This window comes from Eptatretus burgeri, chromosome 7 (assembly GCF_056783735.1).
Source record: "Eptatretus burgeri isolate ZD-2024b chromosome 7, Ebu_testis_v1, whole genome shotgun sequence".
Classification (NCBI taxonomy): domain Eukaryota; kingdom Metazoa; phylum Chordata; class Myxini; order Myxiniformes; family Myxinidae; genus Eptatretus; species Eptatretus burgeri.
The window spans coordinates 111,040,139-111,057,638 of record NC_140967.1 but is presented as its reverse complement, the minus strand read 5'-3'; the positions used below and the strand labels follow the sequence as shown (position 1 = coordinate 111,057,638).

Genomic DNA, 17,500 nt, shown 5'->3' with positions numbered 1-17,500 from the left:
CTCTCAAAACATCCATAACATTAACTCAGATTCAATGAAGGCTCATTGTGTTCTCCTTGCTGCTGTGGTTTTCTCCACTCCTTTGTGTAGTGTGAAAGCAACTCCTGGAAACGACATTCGTTCTGTTAGGCCAAATGTGAACATTCATCCCAGTAATTTTCACCAATAATGCCTTTACAAATCTGTCGTTCAAATTAGATACGTCATGAAATAATAAAAATGAGATTGCAGGAAACTGTCACAGTAACAAAATGCCCGAGTGTGGCACAGATGAGGTGTCAAGCTCACCCTTCAGTGGAGGTTTTGGGTTACAATCCACCCGTGATTCTTATTCACAGTGTTCACCCATTCACACTCATTTCCTTCCACTAAATTCCCCCACCACAGTTTGATGACACCTATTTAAAGACCAAATACGACTCACTGTCATCCATAAATATTGGCTTGACAGGATGGCCTCATGGTATGCACACTTTCCTCTGAGCTGTCTACCCTGGGTTTGAATCCTGTCCCAGCTATAAACCGTCATCCCGGTGTTTCATCAATGTTTGTGCCGTCCCTCATAGACGTTAAACAGGCATCCGATCTTACAGCATTCATTGGTGGACGCTGAAGATCCAACGGTGTCTTTCACAAAAAGGAGCCGAACTATTGCTCGCATGATGAACAAATTCAAAATTTTTGCCATAACCTACAGAGGGCACTGCATTAGCTGCACAGCTGCTCTCACAGTAAATGATGCTCCCCACAACCTTGTGTTGAATATGAAAGAAGAAGAAAATCCACAGAGATCTCATTTCAATCGTGTTATTGGAATAGACGACACATCTGTTGAACTCTCTCAAACATAAATATTAACAACAAAAACGATCTTATAATGCTTCATCTTCCTCTCTCACACATGTGGTACCCTTTCCTGTATCATAATGCACTACTCTTCTGTTATTTTAACAGACTGCTCTCATTTCGAGCTCTCCTTCATTCCTTGCTTAAAAAGTCCAACTGTAACAGCGCTTCTTTTCTCCATGCTCTGAATTCGCCTTCATTGCATCCATCAAGAAACGTGTTAAATCGCATCTCTGACCTAAAACTTTTAAAAACCACAGTTTGCCATGGATGCTCGCTTTCCATCAACCATTCTTTTTTTCCAACTTCAGTGCCAACTCACCCCCCTCACCCCTCACTCTCACTCTCATAACAACCATCCCACTCTTCTCCCTCCAAGCCTCCCTCTCACCTCTCTCAAAAATTCCCCCTCACCTTTCTCCCACCTTTCATCCCCCTCACTCATCCTTCTCAAAGTTGCCCCCCCTCTCATCCACCAAGCTGCCTCCCTCCACTGCCCTCTCACCTCCATCTCTTCACTCCACCTCCTCAAATCCTCAACTGCCTTCTTCCTTGTCTCTTGTCCCCCCCTCTCCCAGCACCACAGAGCCTTTTCTCCTCCTCATTCGGCCCCCTCCCCTCGCTATTCTGCAATACCCCACACTCTTTCAACAACCCTCCTTACCTCCCTCTCCTCGTCCCTTGTCCTACCCTCCCCCTCCCCCCCACCCCTGCACCCAAAGCCTCCTCCCCTACCTCTTCATTAAAAGTGTGGACCTCAAATATCCGGGGCCTTCGCTCAAACCTTTCAGATCTTTCCATACAGGTTGCCACTGACAAACCAGACATTATCTGCATAACAGAAACTTTCCTCTCCCAAGACGTGTCTGACTCCCAAGTATCTCTCCCCGGTTACTCCCTCTTACGGTATGACAGACCTGAGCCTCGTCCTGGTGGAGGTGTTGCTCTCTTCATCAAAGACTCTATTCCTCACTCTCCATGCACTGCCCTCACTCCCCCACACCCCCAAGAATACCTCTGGCTTCGGCTGCCCTCCACTCCACTCCCACCTTATGTTTATATGTGTACTGTACCATCCACGGAACAGTGATGACTCCATCAACACCTCACTATCCGAAAACATGGACCATCTTCTATCTTCTCATCCAAACTCTCTCTTCCTCTCATGTGGTGACTTTAATTGTCATCATGCCAGTTGGCTTGGTGTGGGTCCCTCTCTCACCTGTCATGGCACCTCAGCAAAAGCTTTCTGCGACTCATTGGGACTGACTCAATCGGTCAACTTCCCGACCCGGATCTCAACCAATGGTACTCCATCTCTTCTGGATCTGATTTTGACAAATTTCCCTGACAATATCTGCTGCTCTTCCTTCGCTCCAATTGGTTCTTCTGAACACGTCCTTGTCAAAGTGGACATCTCTCTGGCTGTTATCAGAGAACCACCTCACCGCCGTCGAGTCTGGCATTTCACTCAAGCCGACTGGCAGGGTCTCCGAGCAGCCATCAAACTTACAGACTGGTCTCCTATCACTACTTTCTCAAACATCAACTCATCCTGGGAATTCTTTCAAAGAAACTTGCTCTCCCTCATGCACAGATTTATCCCCTCTCGTGTTCAGTTGTCCTACCCTTCCTCCCGCCCTTGGTTTACTGAAGCTTGTGGCGAGGCAGTTGTCCTGAAACAACTTGCCTTTTCCTCATGGAAAGCAAACCCAACTGAGGGCAATCTCAGTTCTTTCCACAAAGCTCAGAACAAGTGTGTATCTACCCTCAGGAGAGCCAGAAAACAACATCTTTCTCATCTCAAGTCTGAACTCTCAAACCTCTCTCCCTCCTCAAAATCCTGGTGGCGTTTAATCAAATCTGTTTCTGGTGTATGTTCCCCCTCCATCCCCTCCCTTACCTCAAATGGCCGCACTGCTGATTCCACACGTGATAAAGCTGAATGTCTAAACTCGGTGTTTGCAGTTAAATCTTGTGTCCTAAACCCATTACTATCTCTACCCACTTTACCCAGTCGCACCCAACTGTCCCTGGACTCTGTATCCTTTTTCTCCTGACAAGGTGGAGAGCTTGCTTTCAAACCTCGAGTCAGATTCTGCAACCGGTCCAGATGGCATCAGCCCACATGTCCTCAAAGCCTGCTCTTCTGCTCTTGCTCACCCTCTCTCTGTTCTATTCACCCTCTCATTTGCCCAAGGTCATCTGCCATCTGCTTGGAAATCTGCTAACATCACTGCCCTGCATAAAAGGTGCAAAAACAGATCCCTGTAACTCCAGACCAATCAGCCTTCTCCCAATCATCAGCAAGGTTATGGAATCCATCATCGCTTTAGACATGAAATCCTTCCTCTTCTCCAATGGCTTGATTTCCAATTATCAATTTGGTTTCAGCCAAGGTCATTCTACCCTGGATATGCTGCTTCTGCTCTCCCATCAATGGATGGAGGTCCACAATGCCAGACAGGAAATCCGAGCCGTATCCCTGGACATATTACGTGCTTTTGACACAGTCTGGCACCCTGCACTACTCACCAAACTCTCTTCCCATGGTATTCAAGGCCATCTCCACTCATGGCTCGCAGACTTCCTCTCCTGTCGCAGTCAACGTGTGGCCCTAAATGGAGTTCTTTCATCCCCTCTTCCTGTGCAGGCTGGAGTTCCTCAAGGTAGCGTTCTGGGCCCTGTTCTTTTTCTGGTTTTCATCAATGATCTCTCGGACTCTCTGGAAAATCCTCTATTTCTCTTTGCCGACGACGCCACCCTCTGCCGTACCATCTGTCATCCCTCAGACCGGCAAGCAGCAGCTTCTTCGCTCACTGCAGATCTGGATAAAATCACAAACTGGTCCAACACGTGGAACATGTCTTTCAATCCAGACAAATCTCACACTCTCACTATGTCTCTTCGAAAGGACCGTTTAGAAAACCCCCCCATCCACTTTCTCAACAATCCTCTGGAAGAAGTGTTTTCTTTCAAGCTTCTGGGTCTCACTATCTGCCATGACCTTTCCTGGGAAAGTCACATTTCCAACCTCGCCTCAAAAGCCAGTCGCCGACTGGGAAGCCTCCGTCGTGCAAAGTCCTTCCTCGGCCCTCTTGAGCTCCTGACCACTTACAAAGCTTTTGTCCGTAGCCTGATGGAGTACTGCTCTCCCCTCTGGGCAGGTGCTCCTGCCTCCCACCTTTCTCGGCTTCACGCCGTCGAAACCAGGGCATTTAAGATCATCGGCATCTCCCGCAATGAAGCTGAGTCTTTGGGCCTCTCACTCAATCACCGCAGGTTGGTCGGTGGTCTTTCTGTCTTCTACAGACTCCTCTCCAGCCTTGCCCCCCCTGCTCTCTCTGTGATTTGTCCCCACCACATTTCCACAGGGCGCTCAAGGTCCGCCAACAACCCCCTTCTGGTAAAACTACCAAAATCACGAATCACTGCTCATCTTCACTCTTTCATTCCTCTTTTTTCCCGCCTTTGGAATAAACTTCCTCACTCTATTCTTTCCCATTCTTCCCTCCAGGCTTTCAAAACAGCTGTTCACCACCACCTCTTATCTTCCCCCATCCAAATCCTCGATCTTTCTTCCCCGATAATCCACCCAAGCCCACTTCCTTCAATTCCCCTGCTTTCCTTCCTGAAAGTCCCTGAAATGTCCATCTTCTCTTCGCCATGTTCCCCGTCCCATCCCCATCCCTCTCCCTTCCACAGTTCACCTAATGTGTCTGTTCCCCACTGTTTTGTCCCTTCCACTCCCGCCCCTCTTGTCTCATGCCTCCTTGCTGTGAGTTGTGTGTTAGCTCTCATACGAGCCTCGACCAAGGTATACAAACAAAAAAAAAAAAAAAAAAAATCAGGATTGTTCTGAACACCCAGATTATATCATCATCATCATCAAAATCATCCATCTTTTCTGCTGTTTAATGAAACATGAATGTGGGGTCAGTGACTTGGGTCTTCCATCTCCAAAATGCTGTTTATCTGGATGCAGACAGAGGTGGCGTCGTTCAGACAATTTCCTATTGGTGAACATACGAGTGGCCCTTTTCAGAGTTCTTGCACTACTTCCTGGTACGGACAGAAGCATCTCGTTCCCTGGTGAAGAATTCATTAATTGTGATGGCAGGTTAATTACACAATGAGCATATTCCTGCACAGGAACAGATTTAGTGACATGACTCGTGATGATGTGAACCAAAAATCATTGGTCTGTTCAAAGCCAGATTGGGTGTTCATTTGCAAGTGAATCCCTGATGGTGGCCGAAATGGCCCCGGGAAACGGTCCGCTCCTGCCTACAAATAAGAGTGGATTCTCCAACCTTGTCACAATGGAGGTGAAATACTAAAACTGACTTGTAAAGGACGCCACATGTGCCCTCATTAACACACCACCAACGATAAAGCTCCGTGTGTCACAGAAAGAAGGTCGTCCATTTGACTGACTTTGCTGCTTATGGCAAGAAATTATAACAATGTCAAAATAAAATGATACACAAGAACAACGTAACTGTAGAAAAGTAAAGTTGTTTAACGATAATTGACATAACTCTTCCACTTTAAATCCCATGAAAATCAATGTCTCACAGGAAATATTGCTCGACACAGTGTTATGTCTTACAGGGAATAGTGTTACGTGTCCCTCCTCTCAAACCTGGTGGCACCTTGTTCAGTCTGTTTCTGGTGTATGCTCCCCCTCCATCCCTTCCATCGCTTCAAATGACACAGCCGACTTCGCTCGTAAGAAGGCCGAATGTCCCAATTCTGTGTTTGTTTCCAAATCTTGTGCACCCAACACCCTACTCTCAGCCCCCATCCTTTGCTGTTGTCCCCAAATGCTCCTGGAGTCTGTCTTTTGCAGCTGAGAAGGTGAAGAAGGTTATTTCAATCCTCAAGTCTGACTGCAACTGGATTGGACAGCATCAGCTCAAATCCTTTCTCTGCCCATTTCACTTTATCACTTGCACCACGTCATCTTCCATCTGTTTGTAAATCCACCAACATTACTGCATTACGTTAAAAAGATGCAAAAACCAATCCCTTTGACTACAGACCTTTCAACTTACTTGCAATCATCAGCAAAGTCATGGACTCCATCACAGTTGATATGAAATCCTTCCTCCCCCCCCAAACAACCTCATCTCAAATCATCAATTTGATTTTAGCCAGGTCACTCCACATTGGACATGCTGCTTCAACTCTCCCAACAATGGATGGAGGTCCACAATGCTAGACATGAGATCAGGGACGTCTCTCTGGACATACAGGTAGTGGACAAAAAAAATGGGAACACCTGGGTAAATGAGGGACACCAAGTATATTGAAAGCAACGGCTTCCACATAGGTATGGCCCATTTGTCAATAAAGCAAATACCATCCCAGCATGGTTGGGCTCATGTATGAAAATGCTACACAGGCCTGGTTGCCTATAATTATGGCCAACATGGCTGCATGAGGAGATCTCAGTGACTTTGAGAGTGGGGTTATTATTGGGACGCCTTTGGCAGGAGCTTCAGTGACAAAGACAGCTGAACTTGATGACGTTTCATGAGCAACAGTGTGGAAGGTGACATCGGCATGCAACTCCGAGGGAAAGACATCAGCAAAGGGCAACAGTGGGAGGAAGCGCATCGTGATGTCCGTGCATTAATTTAAAGTGCAAGGTAATGCATGCGAGCAACTGCAGATCAAATAACTGTGAACTTCAACCTGGGGCACAAGCAGCCAGTTAAATCAAAAATGGTCCTCCAAGAACTCCACAGAGTGGGATACCACAGTTGGGTTGCAGTTCACAAACTGCTCATCACACCTGGCAATGCATGTTTGTGAGTCCAGTGGTGCAAAGAGTACAGGCAATGGACTACCGAACAGTGGAGAAATGTGATATGATCAGAGGAATCATCCTTCTCCACACTCTTCACAAACGGATGAATGCATGTGTGGCACCAACCTAAAGAACTCCACAACCCTGAGTGCTTGGTTCCAACAGTGAACGGTTTTGGTGATTTTGTAATGTTGCGGGGTGGATTTTCCTGACATGGTTTGGGTGCAGTCATTCCCTTAGAAGGAAAGTTCAATGCCAATCACGACTTAATGGAACCGAGCGATCATCTTCACTCCATATTGCAGCTTTGATTTCCGGCCGTGAGGGGTGTCTTCCAGGATGACAATGCCCGCATCCAAAGAGCATGTGTGGTCGCCCAATGATTTGATGAGCATGATACCGATGCTATCCACAGGTCATGACCTTCTCAGTCACCATATCTGAACTCAGTAGAGCATTTATGGGATATTCTGGAACGGCACCTGAGATAACGTTTTCCACCTCCATCAAACAGGTGAGAGTACATTGCCTTCAGAAAGTATTCACACCCATTAACTGTTACATTTTGTTATGTTACAGCTTGAATTTAAAATGCATTAAATTTAATTATTTTTTTGTCACCGATCCACACAAAATAAATACCCTGAAAAAATGTTTTCATTTTTTTTTTTACAAAGTAATCAAAAATGAAGAGCTGAAATGTCTTGCGTCAATAAGCATTCAACCCCCTGAGTTAATACTTTAGCCTGGTGTCGGCTTCGTGGTTAGGGTGGCTGGCTGGCTTGAGATCTTTGGGCCCTGGCTGCTGAATTAACACCTGGTCCTGGCTCCATTGGCTACTGAATTAACACCAGGGGGGGTTGGTTACCCAGAAAAAAAAAATCTTCAAGGAGGCCACACTTGAGGATTACTGTGTAAAAGGGGTCACCAAGAAAAAATACGTCCACAAGGGGGTCGCACTCGAGGGTTAGTGTGAAAGGGGCCATCAAGAACAAGAAAAAAAAAAGAAAGGCAAAAAAAAAAAAGACAAATATCAAAGCTCCCGTTGTTTTTGTAATTTTGCTGTACAGAGTTAAAGGGCCAGCCCATATTTACTTACAACTAAAATGGTTGCCAGTCCAGTCGACCATCTTTGATCAGATCACAAAATAGAGTTAGGTGCAAGTGTTTGCCATTGTGTACTGTGCTTCTGCTACGTTTGAACAAAATCAGACCATGCATGTCCGAGAAATGGTTAGGGACACGTTTAAGTAACAAAATGGCTTCCAGTCGGCCATCTTGAATATGTATTCGGAAAAAAAACATGACGTCCACATGGAAGCCATCATTCATCAAATGTTTGCCAAGTTTGAACAACATCGGTAAATGCATTTCCAAGAAATGGTTGAGGACGTGTTCAACATCGGGTTTTTTTACAACTAAAATGGGTGCCAGTCAACCATCTTTGATCGTATCGCAAAACAAAATGATGTGCATATGTCTACCATCATGTGTTGTCTTTGTGCTAAGTACGAATAAAATTGGTCCACACATTTCTGAGATATTTCTGCGGACGCACGTGGAAATCGAGACCAAATTCATAAGCCCCTGTTTGATATAATAAGTCTAACGGGGGATAATAAAAAAAAAATCTACAAGGGGGCCACACTCGAGGGTTACTGTGTGAAAGGCGTCACCCAGAAAAAACGTCCACAATAGGGTCACACTCGAGGGTTACTGTGTGAAAGGGGTCACCCAGAAGAAAAAAAAAAAACGGCCACAATCGGGTCACACTCGAGGGTTACTGTGTGAAAGGGGTCGCCCAGAAAAAAAAAAACGCCCACAATAGGGTCACACTCGAGGGTTACTGTGTGAAAGGGGTCACCCAGAAAAAAACGCCCACAATAGGGTCACACTCAAGGGTTACTGTATGAAAGGGGTCACCCAGAAAAAAACGCCCACAATAGGGTCACACTCGAGGGTTATTGTGTGAAAGGGGTCACCCAGAAAAAAACGGCCACAATAGGGTCACACTCGAGGGTTACTGTGTGAAAGGGGTCACCCAGAAAAAAAAAAAACGGCCACAATAGGGTCACACTCAAGGGTTACTGTGTGAAAGGGGTCACAGAAAAAAACGGCCACAATAGGGTCACACTCGAGGGTTACTGTGTGAAACAGGTCACAGAAAAAACGGCCACAATGGGGTCACACTCATGGGTTACTGTGTGAAAGGGGTCACCCAGAAAAAAAAAAAAACGGCCACAAAAGGGTCACACTCATGGGTTACTGTGTGAAAGGGGTCACCCAGAAAAAAATGTTTCGCAACCACTGCTCTAAGACATGTTGAAAATCGTTTGACACTTGTTATGCAGATGCATGTGCTTACATTACAAGATTATAAAAGAGGTATTTTTGGGTGGAGTACTTTAACGTTGTAGTTGGGGGTGGGAACACCTGGTGAAATGACAGAATACAGCAATTGTAGTGGACAATATGAATGAAATGAAAACAAGGCCAGAGCAGGATGAGCAGGAAATGTTCCCCACATATTACTTGTAATGCATTTCTCGATGGACTTACAGGAGGTTCTGGAAAGGGCAATGTCTCCGAGGAATTATTGTACATGATGGCCAACTGCTTCAGGGTGAGGTCGTCCAATTGCAGCTGAGCAGCCTTTGTACGCTCATAGATAGCCTTGGCCTTTGGAAAATCGTTTTCAAAATCTATAACAAGGAAGGTAAAATATGGTGAGTTGTACTCCCATAGATTTTAAGAATGCAACGGGAAGCTGTTGAAGGTTACAGGCAATATCGGACTGCAAAAGCAACAGACACATCTTACAATAGTGGTGTAGAAGGAACCTGTACGAAAGGTATTGATGCTGAAAGTTTGGAAAAACCTCCAAAAAATTTTCAATGATCTGCACCTGAAAACAAAACAAAACAAAAAACAAACCAACACATCACTTAATTTCAGGATTGTGAGGACAATCGACATATTACTTACAGAAAAAAGAAGAAGATATCTTCAATGGAAAGAACCAATTTAAAGAGAAGGAGAGTTCCATAACACAGGAGCATGGTCAGGTAAGCAGCAGTGTTGGTGAGAAATGCATCACCTCAACATAATAGGTAGGAAGGGAAATCTGTGCTCGGACTAAGAGGAACAATAATCGAACTGTTCCTCTACTCTTTGGGGTTACTTTTGGTAATGGAGATGGGGTGGGACCAGGGGAGGGGGGGAGGGAGGGGTTAATATACATATTTTAAAACATAGTGGGAACAAACACAGCAAAAAGCCCAATTGTGCAAATCGGCTCTCGTAGCACATGATGGCTCAGCAGTGTTTACAGCAACTCAATATTATCGTGAGGTTTAGCATTCATATTAAACACATTGAATGTCCCTGAAGGATCAGGGCTAATTGTCATCAACCCCTCTAACACCACCTTCACCAGTGACAAGCACTTACATCTCTTCGCTTTCTGTTATTCCTTTCATACCACGAGGTCAGTTCCTGCTCAGCAATCATTGGCCACCTCTATTTGGAAGAATGAGAAAATTCAAATTACACAAGCGAAACCGACAAAACTTCATAACTGAACGAGAATAAGAAGTAAAAGTTGTGCAAGGACCAACAGAGAAACGATGCCATGTATAAGATAAATATTTTTGACATTTTTTAACCCACAAGTGTTTTAAAAAGTTTGCGTAGTTACAAGTGAAAGGGCAAGGTGGTGGTGGGGTGGGGTGGGGTGCTGGAGGTCACTTATTCAAATTAAGGTATATACCCCAGTATCTTCACATAGCTTAGATTGATTTCTTCCATGTATTAAGGACATGTGGATCGGGATGTCATTCTGTTTGTTCGTACACTGCTGGGAAACGGTGTTCTATCTATATTTCACGAAAGTGGATTAAAGGATATTGCTAAGTGATGATTCTGACAAAGCTGGATGAGGGAGGAGGGGTGAAACAGCATGACCCACCAAGCCACGAAGGGAAAAGGCTCAACAGCTGTCCATCAATGCGGGGGAGGCGGGCCTCAGATCGCTTCCTGTCCGTGATTGGTGGGGCATCGGAGATACTGATTGGCCCATTGTTGCCAGAGCAGAGACTTCACACAGGGGCATGGTGAGGGGAGCCATCAGGACAGACTTCAGCACTTAGACTCGGAGTGGCTGGGCGTCATTGGCTTTCATCTGTCTGGCTTTGGGTTTGGGGCGCTCCATCCATTGTGGGACAAGATCCTGCAGTACATTCTGCCTCGCAAGCTTTCCTGTGTGCCCCTGCTTTTGCTTTCCTCCTGCACTTCCTGGAACCAGTGTGTGTGTGTGTGTGTGTGTGTGTGTGTGTGTGTGTGTGTGTATATATATATAGTCATGCGCCACTTAACGACGGGGTTACGTTCTGAGAAACGCGTCGTTTAGCGACGTCGTCGTTGTACGAACATCATTTTTTTTTTCGTTTTCGTTTTCGAACATCTTACTAACACAAAACTACACACCGAGGCTATATGGTGCAGCCTCCTCGGATATAAACCTGTACAGCATGTTACTGAACTGAATACTGTTGGCAATTGTAACACGCATCCAAGAGAGACGGAAGACAAGTTCGTTTTACCTTTGTGCTGTTTATGACGGCCATCAGTGTTGTAAGCAGCAGTTTACAATCTCCTCTCGCATCGATTATAGAAAGATGAATAAATAGCATTTGGATTTTATCATTGCATTGTAATCATTGCATCGATGTTATAATTTATAAATGAAGAAACGAGCTGTCAATTGTGATATATATTTTCAGAACAGTGCGATTGTTTTAACAACATGAAAAGCTTCACCAAAAAGAAATTTGTGTTTTAATTTTGAATAAGAACAACGATTTATTCGCGGAATTCTTCAACTCAAAGGTAATTTACTTGCTAGAAGGTAAACGTGCAAAAATCGGTTCAGTTTGAAAGCCGATTTCCTTGAATCCCGATTTAGCACGACCCTGCTTTTTTCGCGATGGGATTTTATGGACCTCAACGATCGCATATATATATATATATATATATATATATATATATATATATATGTTTATTTATATATATATATATATATATATATATATATATATATATATATATATATATATATATATATATATATATATATATATATATATATATATATATATATATTGTTGTGGTTACCAAATTCGCAAACCACCATTCAGGTCCCTTAGGTGAGATATCTCCGTAAGTATATGTGTAGTTAGGCCCAAACCCGTTGTCTAGTGGGAATACATGTCATTTATGCGTGCTGCGACTCTTCAGGATAGCCGTTTTTCTTTTACTATCTTTATTTTGGACCAACCGCCATTGTTACCACCACCAACCACAACATCAACCACCCACCGCGGCGCTGCTTCACGTCACACCTCGCAACCGTCGCATCGCCACCGTTCTTGCGCCGCTTGTGGGTACCGGTGTTGGACTCGTGCAGGGCGCGCGCCGAACAGCGTGTACAAAACCACGGATTTTCCGCTTCAAAAACGACACACGCCCACTTTTGTGCCGTCCAATCGGTGAGCGAGGGGCGATTTGGACCCGCCTCCAGGGCGTTGGAGGGCGATCGCTATATGCAAATTTATGGATCAAAAAGCATTCACGCCCACTTTTTCTCGGGCCAATGGGGAGCGAGGTGAAAGGTCGAAGGCAGGGGGTCAAAGATGAGAGAGCGAAGCCACGCGGCTTATATAAGCGACCGCGTTCGTCAGTCAAGTCAATAGAGAGTTAAGACTTCGCAGTCGGTGGAGTTGGGAAGAAGAAGCAAGAAGGAGTTGGTCGTCGTCGTGTGCGTTGGAGTCAGAGCGAAGGGGACGGAGCTGTGGAGAGGCGGCGAGGGCAGACGAGGGGGTGCTCGCGTCGTGCCGGGAGCTGCACACCAGGGAGGCCGACGGCGCGACCTGGTCGAGGTGGAGACGCTCGTCGCGGGACTCGAGGCAGAGTAGAAATCCTCTATACCCCGAGCATCAGCAACCCCCTCCTGTTTCCCCCCGCGCTGAGATAGTGCGACCAAGGGGGCCCCTTTCCCACCCCCTACCAGACACTGCCCGCGAGGCCCGCGGAGTTGAGGCACCATCGCCGCTCCGCGTCTCATCACCAGACGGGTAGGCCCGACCCGGTCTCGGCCTCAGGCCCGCCTCATCCTTGAGGGTTCTCTTTTCTTTTCCTTGGTTTTGGGTATGTGTTGTCGGCGCCGTCTGTGAAGTAAAATTGTATAAGTGTTGCCGTGTGCTCGCGTAATCGGTATTAGATCTGCATTGTCGCATTTGCTTTTTGTGTAAAATTGCATTGTGTTTCTCTTCTTTTCTATGTGCTTTTGGTGGAATTGAATATGTGTGCTTCCCGTGTGCCGCGAATAAATGTGCTTTGTGTTGAACTGTTTCCCGCTTCGCTTCGTCATTTCTTTCATTGAATCCTCATCTTGCTTCACGTAAAGGGTTGGTAGTGGGCTGAATACGCCCGATAATTAATCGAACCGTCGAGGCCGACGATAACACCGCTCGGTTATCCCGATAGTACGGAACGGGTCGCTTAAGTGGCCCGTGTCCGAAGTCGACCTGCGGCGAGGTGCGATCGCCCGGTCTACCCTCCGTGTGGGTACTTAGGTAGGTCGAATTTGGCGAGCAACCCTATCCCACGCGGGGGCTGATTGGCTCGATCGCGGTGAGACCGAAAGGTCCACCCGTGACTGGTTCCCGGCGTTAGTCCGAGAGGGTCACGACTGGATTGTCCGTCCGGTGGGCGACGTGTCGCGATTCGAGTTACGTGGCCATCGCACGCCGGCGGGCGTGAATCCGTAACACTGGTGTCAGGTCGTGCGATACAAATCCATCGCCCTCCTCGCGGCACTGGTATCGGAGAACAGGAAAACGGGCTCTCCTGTCTCCAGCTAAATTCACGGGAATCGGTCCAGGGGTGAGAGAAGCGACCCCTGATTCCCTACAAATTACGAGCGAGCGAAATTAACCCTTCACGAGAAGCAAGATGGCGTCTCAAGGCGAGCGGGAGCCGGGGGTATTAGAAATGGATGTAGAATGTGTAGAATCCATGGCTCAGGATGGAATCCCCGTGCAGGAAATGTTGATTGTGCAGGAACACGGACTCGCCCAACTGAACCCAGAGCCCGAAATAGGTGCGGCAGCGGCCGCGGTGTATGACACCTCCCCCCCCCCCTCTCCACCAAAACCCGCCGACCCTTGCCGAAACGGCTCACACAAGCGCACCCGACATGGCCCAGCTATGCGCCATGCTGGCGGCAATGACAGCAAGGATGGATGCAAATACAAATGAATTTATAAACGAAATTAAAAGCATGGGCAAGCAAATGAGGGAAGAAACGAAAAAGCTCCGGGGTGAGACGCAGAACATGGGCCGATGCCTGCAGGCGGGCATGAAGGCCGTGACCAGGGAGATAGGAATGGCGACTCCACGTGTGGGAGCAAACGAGCTGGAAGGGGGTGCAACGGCTGACAGGCCCGCGGTGGAGGCGGGTAAAAAAATAATTCGGGGGGCGTGTTGGGCGAGGGTCGTGACAGAGGAATCGACGGTGACCGAAAGGGAAAAATTAAATGGGGAGACCAAAACGTGCGAGACGAGACACGAGGTGACGACAACGGAAATAATAGTGGAGACAAGGGAGGTAAAGGGTGAAGAGTTGGCAGAGACACGGGAGACAGAAAAAATAGAGAGACTGCACGATGAAGACGGGGTAAGTGACGCGCACACACACACGGAGGTAGTGGAGGATAATGGGGGTGAGCTGGCGGACTGGGTGGAGACCCAGTGCGAGCACCTGGATGGCCTCCTCCAGGAACGAGGGGAGGGAGTATGCCCCCTTGAGGCGAGTCACGACCAGGTGAGTTCGGTCGTGCTTTGCGAGGTCGAGGGGAGGAGTGCTGTGGACGGGTGCACGGAGAGCTTGGGGGGTTTAGAGGCCCCGGAGACCCTTGTGGGGACACAAATCCCCAGTGTGGTTGGCCCTGTGTGTGTGGTGCAAGGTGTGAGTGCGGCACCGTGTGTGGAAGCGACCCCGTGTGTGAGTGGTGTGGTGGCGATGGTGCCAGAGTACGTGCTTCCCAGCACGCCGTGTGTGGATAAGGCACCGTGTGTGAGTGAGGCCGTGTGTGTGGATGAAACGGCCTGTGTGAGTGAGGCACCACGAGTGAGTGAAAGGCCACGAGTGCGTGGAGCCACGTGTGCGAGGGAGGTAATGGCATGCGTGAGTGAACGGCCGAGTGCAAGGGAGACCGTGTGTGTGAGAGAGCCGTATGTGAGGGAGATGTCGGTTGGCATGCGGAAGCACGCACCCGCGTCTCCCGGGGTGAATGTAACGGAATGGAGTGTGAGCGTCGTAACACGCAGGTGTGCGTGGGTCGAATGGCGACGACGGCGACATGGGAGAAACGAAAGCCGAGTAGCGGCTGTAGTTGTTTCGGGGACCGTGCCGGGTTCACCCAGCAGTGAGCACGAGGTTCGTGCTGTGCAACGCACGAGACCGCCACGTGCTCGCTTGCGAGAGTGAAGTCCCGGTCCGGAAACGCACGCGGTGGATTTGCCGATCCCGTGGACGGACAAAGTTTAGGCAGGTAAACGGATTTGGACCGGACGGGTTCTCCACGCGATCGTGTGTGTTAAGCTCCAACGGGCAAAGCACATGTGTTCGCGTGGGGAACCCCTCGAGACGTGGGGCTTGTGTTTTTTTTTTATGTGCACGGTGACGCCATGGCTGCACGTGGGGTTGGAATCCGGCAGGAGGGGTATCTCTGCCGGATAGTACCGTCCAAGGAGGGACGAGGAACACGTGCAGCTGCATGACGTCACGGGCAGGTGCAAAGTGCGCGAGCTCTGAGTTGCCGCGCTGGTGATGCGCATGAAAAAAAAAAAAAGCAAGCCTCACTTTCGGGTGCACAGGATTCCTGGGCAAGGGGTGGAAGACCCCCTTATCAGGGCACAGGATGGAAACTAGTTAGGGGGAAGGGTTAGCTTAGCTAGACCGACTTCATGGGGCAGGGGTAAGTCCTCATGGAGTCCGTGGAATGGATTAGTTAGAGGGATTGTAGCGAGATTTAGGTTGGGAAATTAATTTTTGGGACATTTTGAGACAGTGACAGACTTGTGGATGTGTAGAGGGGACGTAGTTTAGCTACGTAGTGTTAAAAGGAACGTGCTGTAGTTTAAGGGACGACGTGGGAGCACGAGTTAGTTAGGGGATGAAGATAGAAGGATGGCAAGTTCAGCGGTGTGTGTGTGTTGAAGAGTTGGTGAGTTGTGAGGTGAGTACTTGGTGAGTGAGTGAGGCCAGTGGGTCTGTGTGTATGGAGCGAATGGGGAATGCATGGTGCGATGAGTGATTGGGGGGAGGAGTGACTCCCGCCCAAGGGACCCCGGGGTCAGTGTAGAGTGAGTTAGGGGGTTAGTTAAATTGAAAAATGGAGGTCGTTTTGTTGTTGGTGTGAATGTAGGCTCGAAACCCATTTGGAGGGGTGCAGGAGCCCTGTTGACGGGCTGGGAGCATGGCTGCGAAAGGTGAGTATCGCTGAGTGGGTACCCCGGGCACCAGGCTAGTCGGCCGTGGTAGGCCAAGGGCCCATGGGGGGCCGGGATAGCGTAGTGGGCACGGGTGCGCCTGCTTGGTGCGGGGGCTCGGGGCGCCATTAGCCGCGTGGGCAGTGTTGTGGGCACGGGTGACCCTCGGAAAGGGGCCTGGGAAGCCAGCCTGCCACGTGTGCGTTTCAGGGGAGGTGCCATGGGGGGCACTCCCCGGTGTTAGGGAGCTGGTAGGCTCGGAGGCAGTGTAGTGCCCGGGGGTGCCATAGCGGGAGATTCGGCAGAGGGTCGTGCCTGCCAAAGGGAGCCACGTGTCCCAGCCAGGAGACCGTGTGAGGGCACGGAGAGAAAATTGGGGGGCGAGGCCCGAAATTGTGAGGACACCAACACAGGCGACGGGAATCTGGGTTGTTAGAACCAATAGTTTAAGCGAGAGGCGCTTGTTGAAAGCCCCGGGGTAGTTTAACAGTTAAATGGATAGGGATTAGGAGATGTACCCCTCCGCACCATCCATCCCCTCGCTCTCGTTGTGGGCCGCTGGACCCACTTTGGGTTAGATCGCCGAACTCTGGGGAGGCCATTCTGAGGCTTCGTTGGGCCTCGGCACAGGACGTTAGCTCTCCCTTGTTCCCCTCCGGGAAGGGAACGTAGGGGTTGGGAGTAGGCTAGGTGACAGGATAGGTTAGCCGAACAAGGACGATAAAGGGGGTTAGGGGACGATTTATAGTGGGGAAGTAAATAAAAAAAAAAAAGTTGGGGCTAAATTGGGGTTTGACAAATTAAGGGAGTGGGTACGTACAGTGACAGGCAAAGGCGATAGGTGGGAGGGAGACAGGTAGGTAGGTCCGAGCCCGCCTTCCAAGTGGCCAGCACCACCGCACTCCCTCCACCAACCTCCACTGAACGGCAAAGGCTGGCCAACTTCATCGGCTGGCCGTGTTTTGCTTCAAGGCCTGTGCCGGCCACTTCATCTGCTGGCTGTGTTGCTGCAAGGCCTGTGCCGGCCCACTTCATCTGCCGGCTGGCTGTTTTTTCTTCAAGGCCTGTGCCGGCCAGTTCATCTGCGGGCTGTGTTTGCCTGCAGCGGCCTTCTTCTGCGGGCTGTGTTTGCCTGCTGCCTTTGCCATGCCATGCCCACTGCCCATGTTCACCAGCCCCGTTCAATTTTTGCTCTGCCCCCCCCCCTGTTCATTTCCATGTGCGCCAGGATCCGCAAGGCAACAGTTTGCAAGCTGCAAGAACTGCCCTGTTGGCAGCTACAACACG

General features: G+C 48.7%; 1 protein-coding gene across 2 annotated transcripts in view; it reads right to left on the bottom strand.

The window, feature by feature from the left end:
• The window catches only part of LRPPRC (leucine rich pentatricopeptide repeat containing), a 171,564-nt gene that overhangs the window by 234 nt on the left and 153,830 nt on the right, over positions 1-17,500 (bottom strand). For both annotated transcript variants that reach the window (XM_085890292.1, XM_085890290.1), the window contains exons 35-38: positions 10,112-10,180; positions 9,482-9,566; positions 9,221-9,363; positions 1-104 (exon numbers count right to left, since the gene is read on the bottom strand). The exon at positions 1-104 is cut by the window's left edge and continues 234 nt beyond it. In XM_085890292.1, the coding sequence (XP_085746418.1) occupies positions 21-104; positions 9,221-9,363; positions 9,482-9,566; positions 10,112-10,180 (381 nt within the window). In that variant the 3' untranslated portion in view covers positions 1-20. The remainder of the gene's footprint in view (positions 105-9,220; positions 9,364-9,481; positions 9,567-10,111; positions 10,181-17,500) is intronic.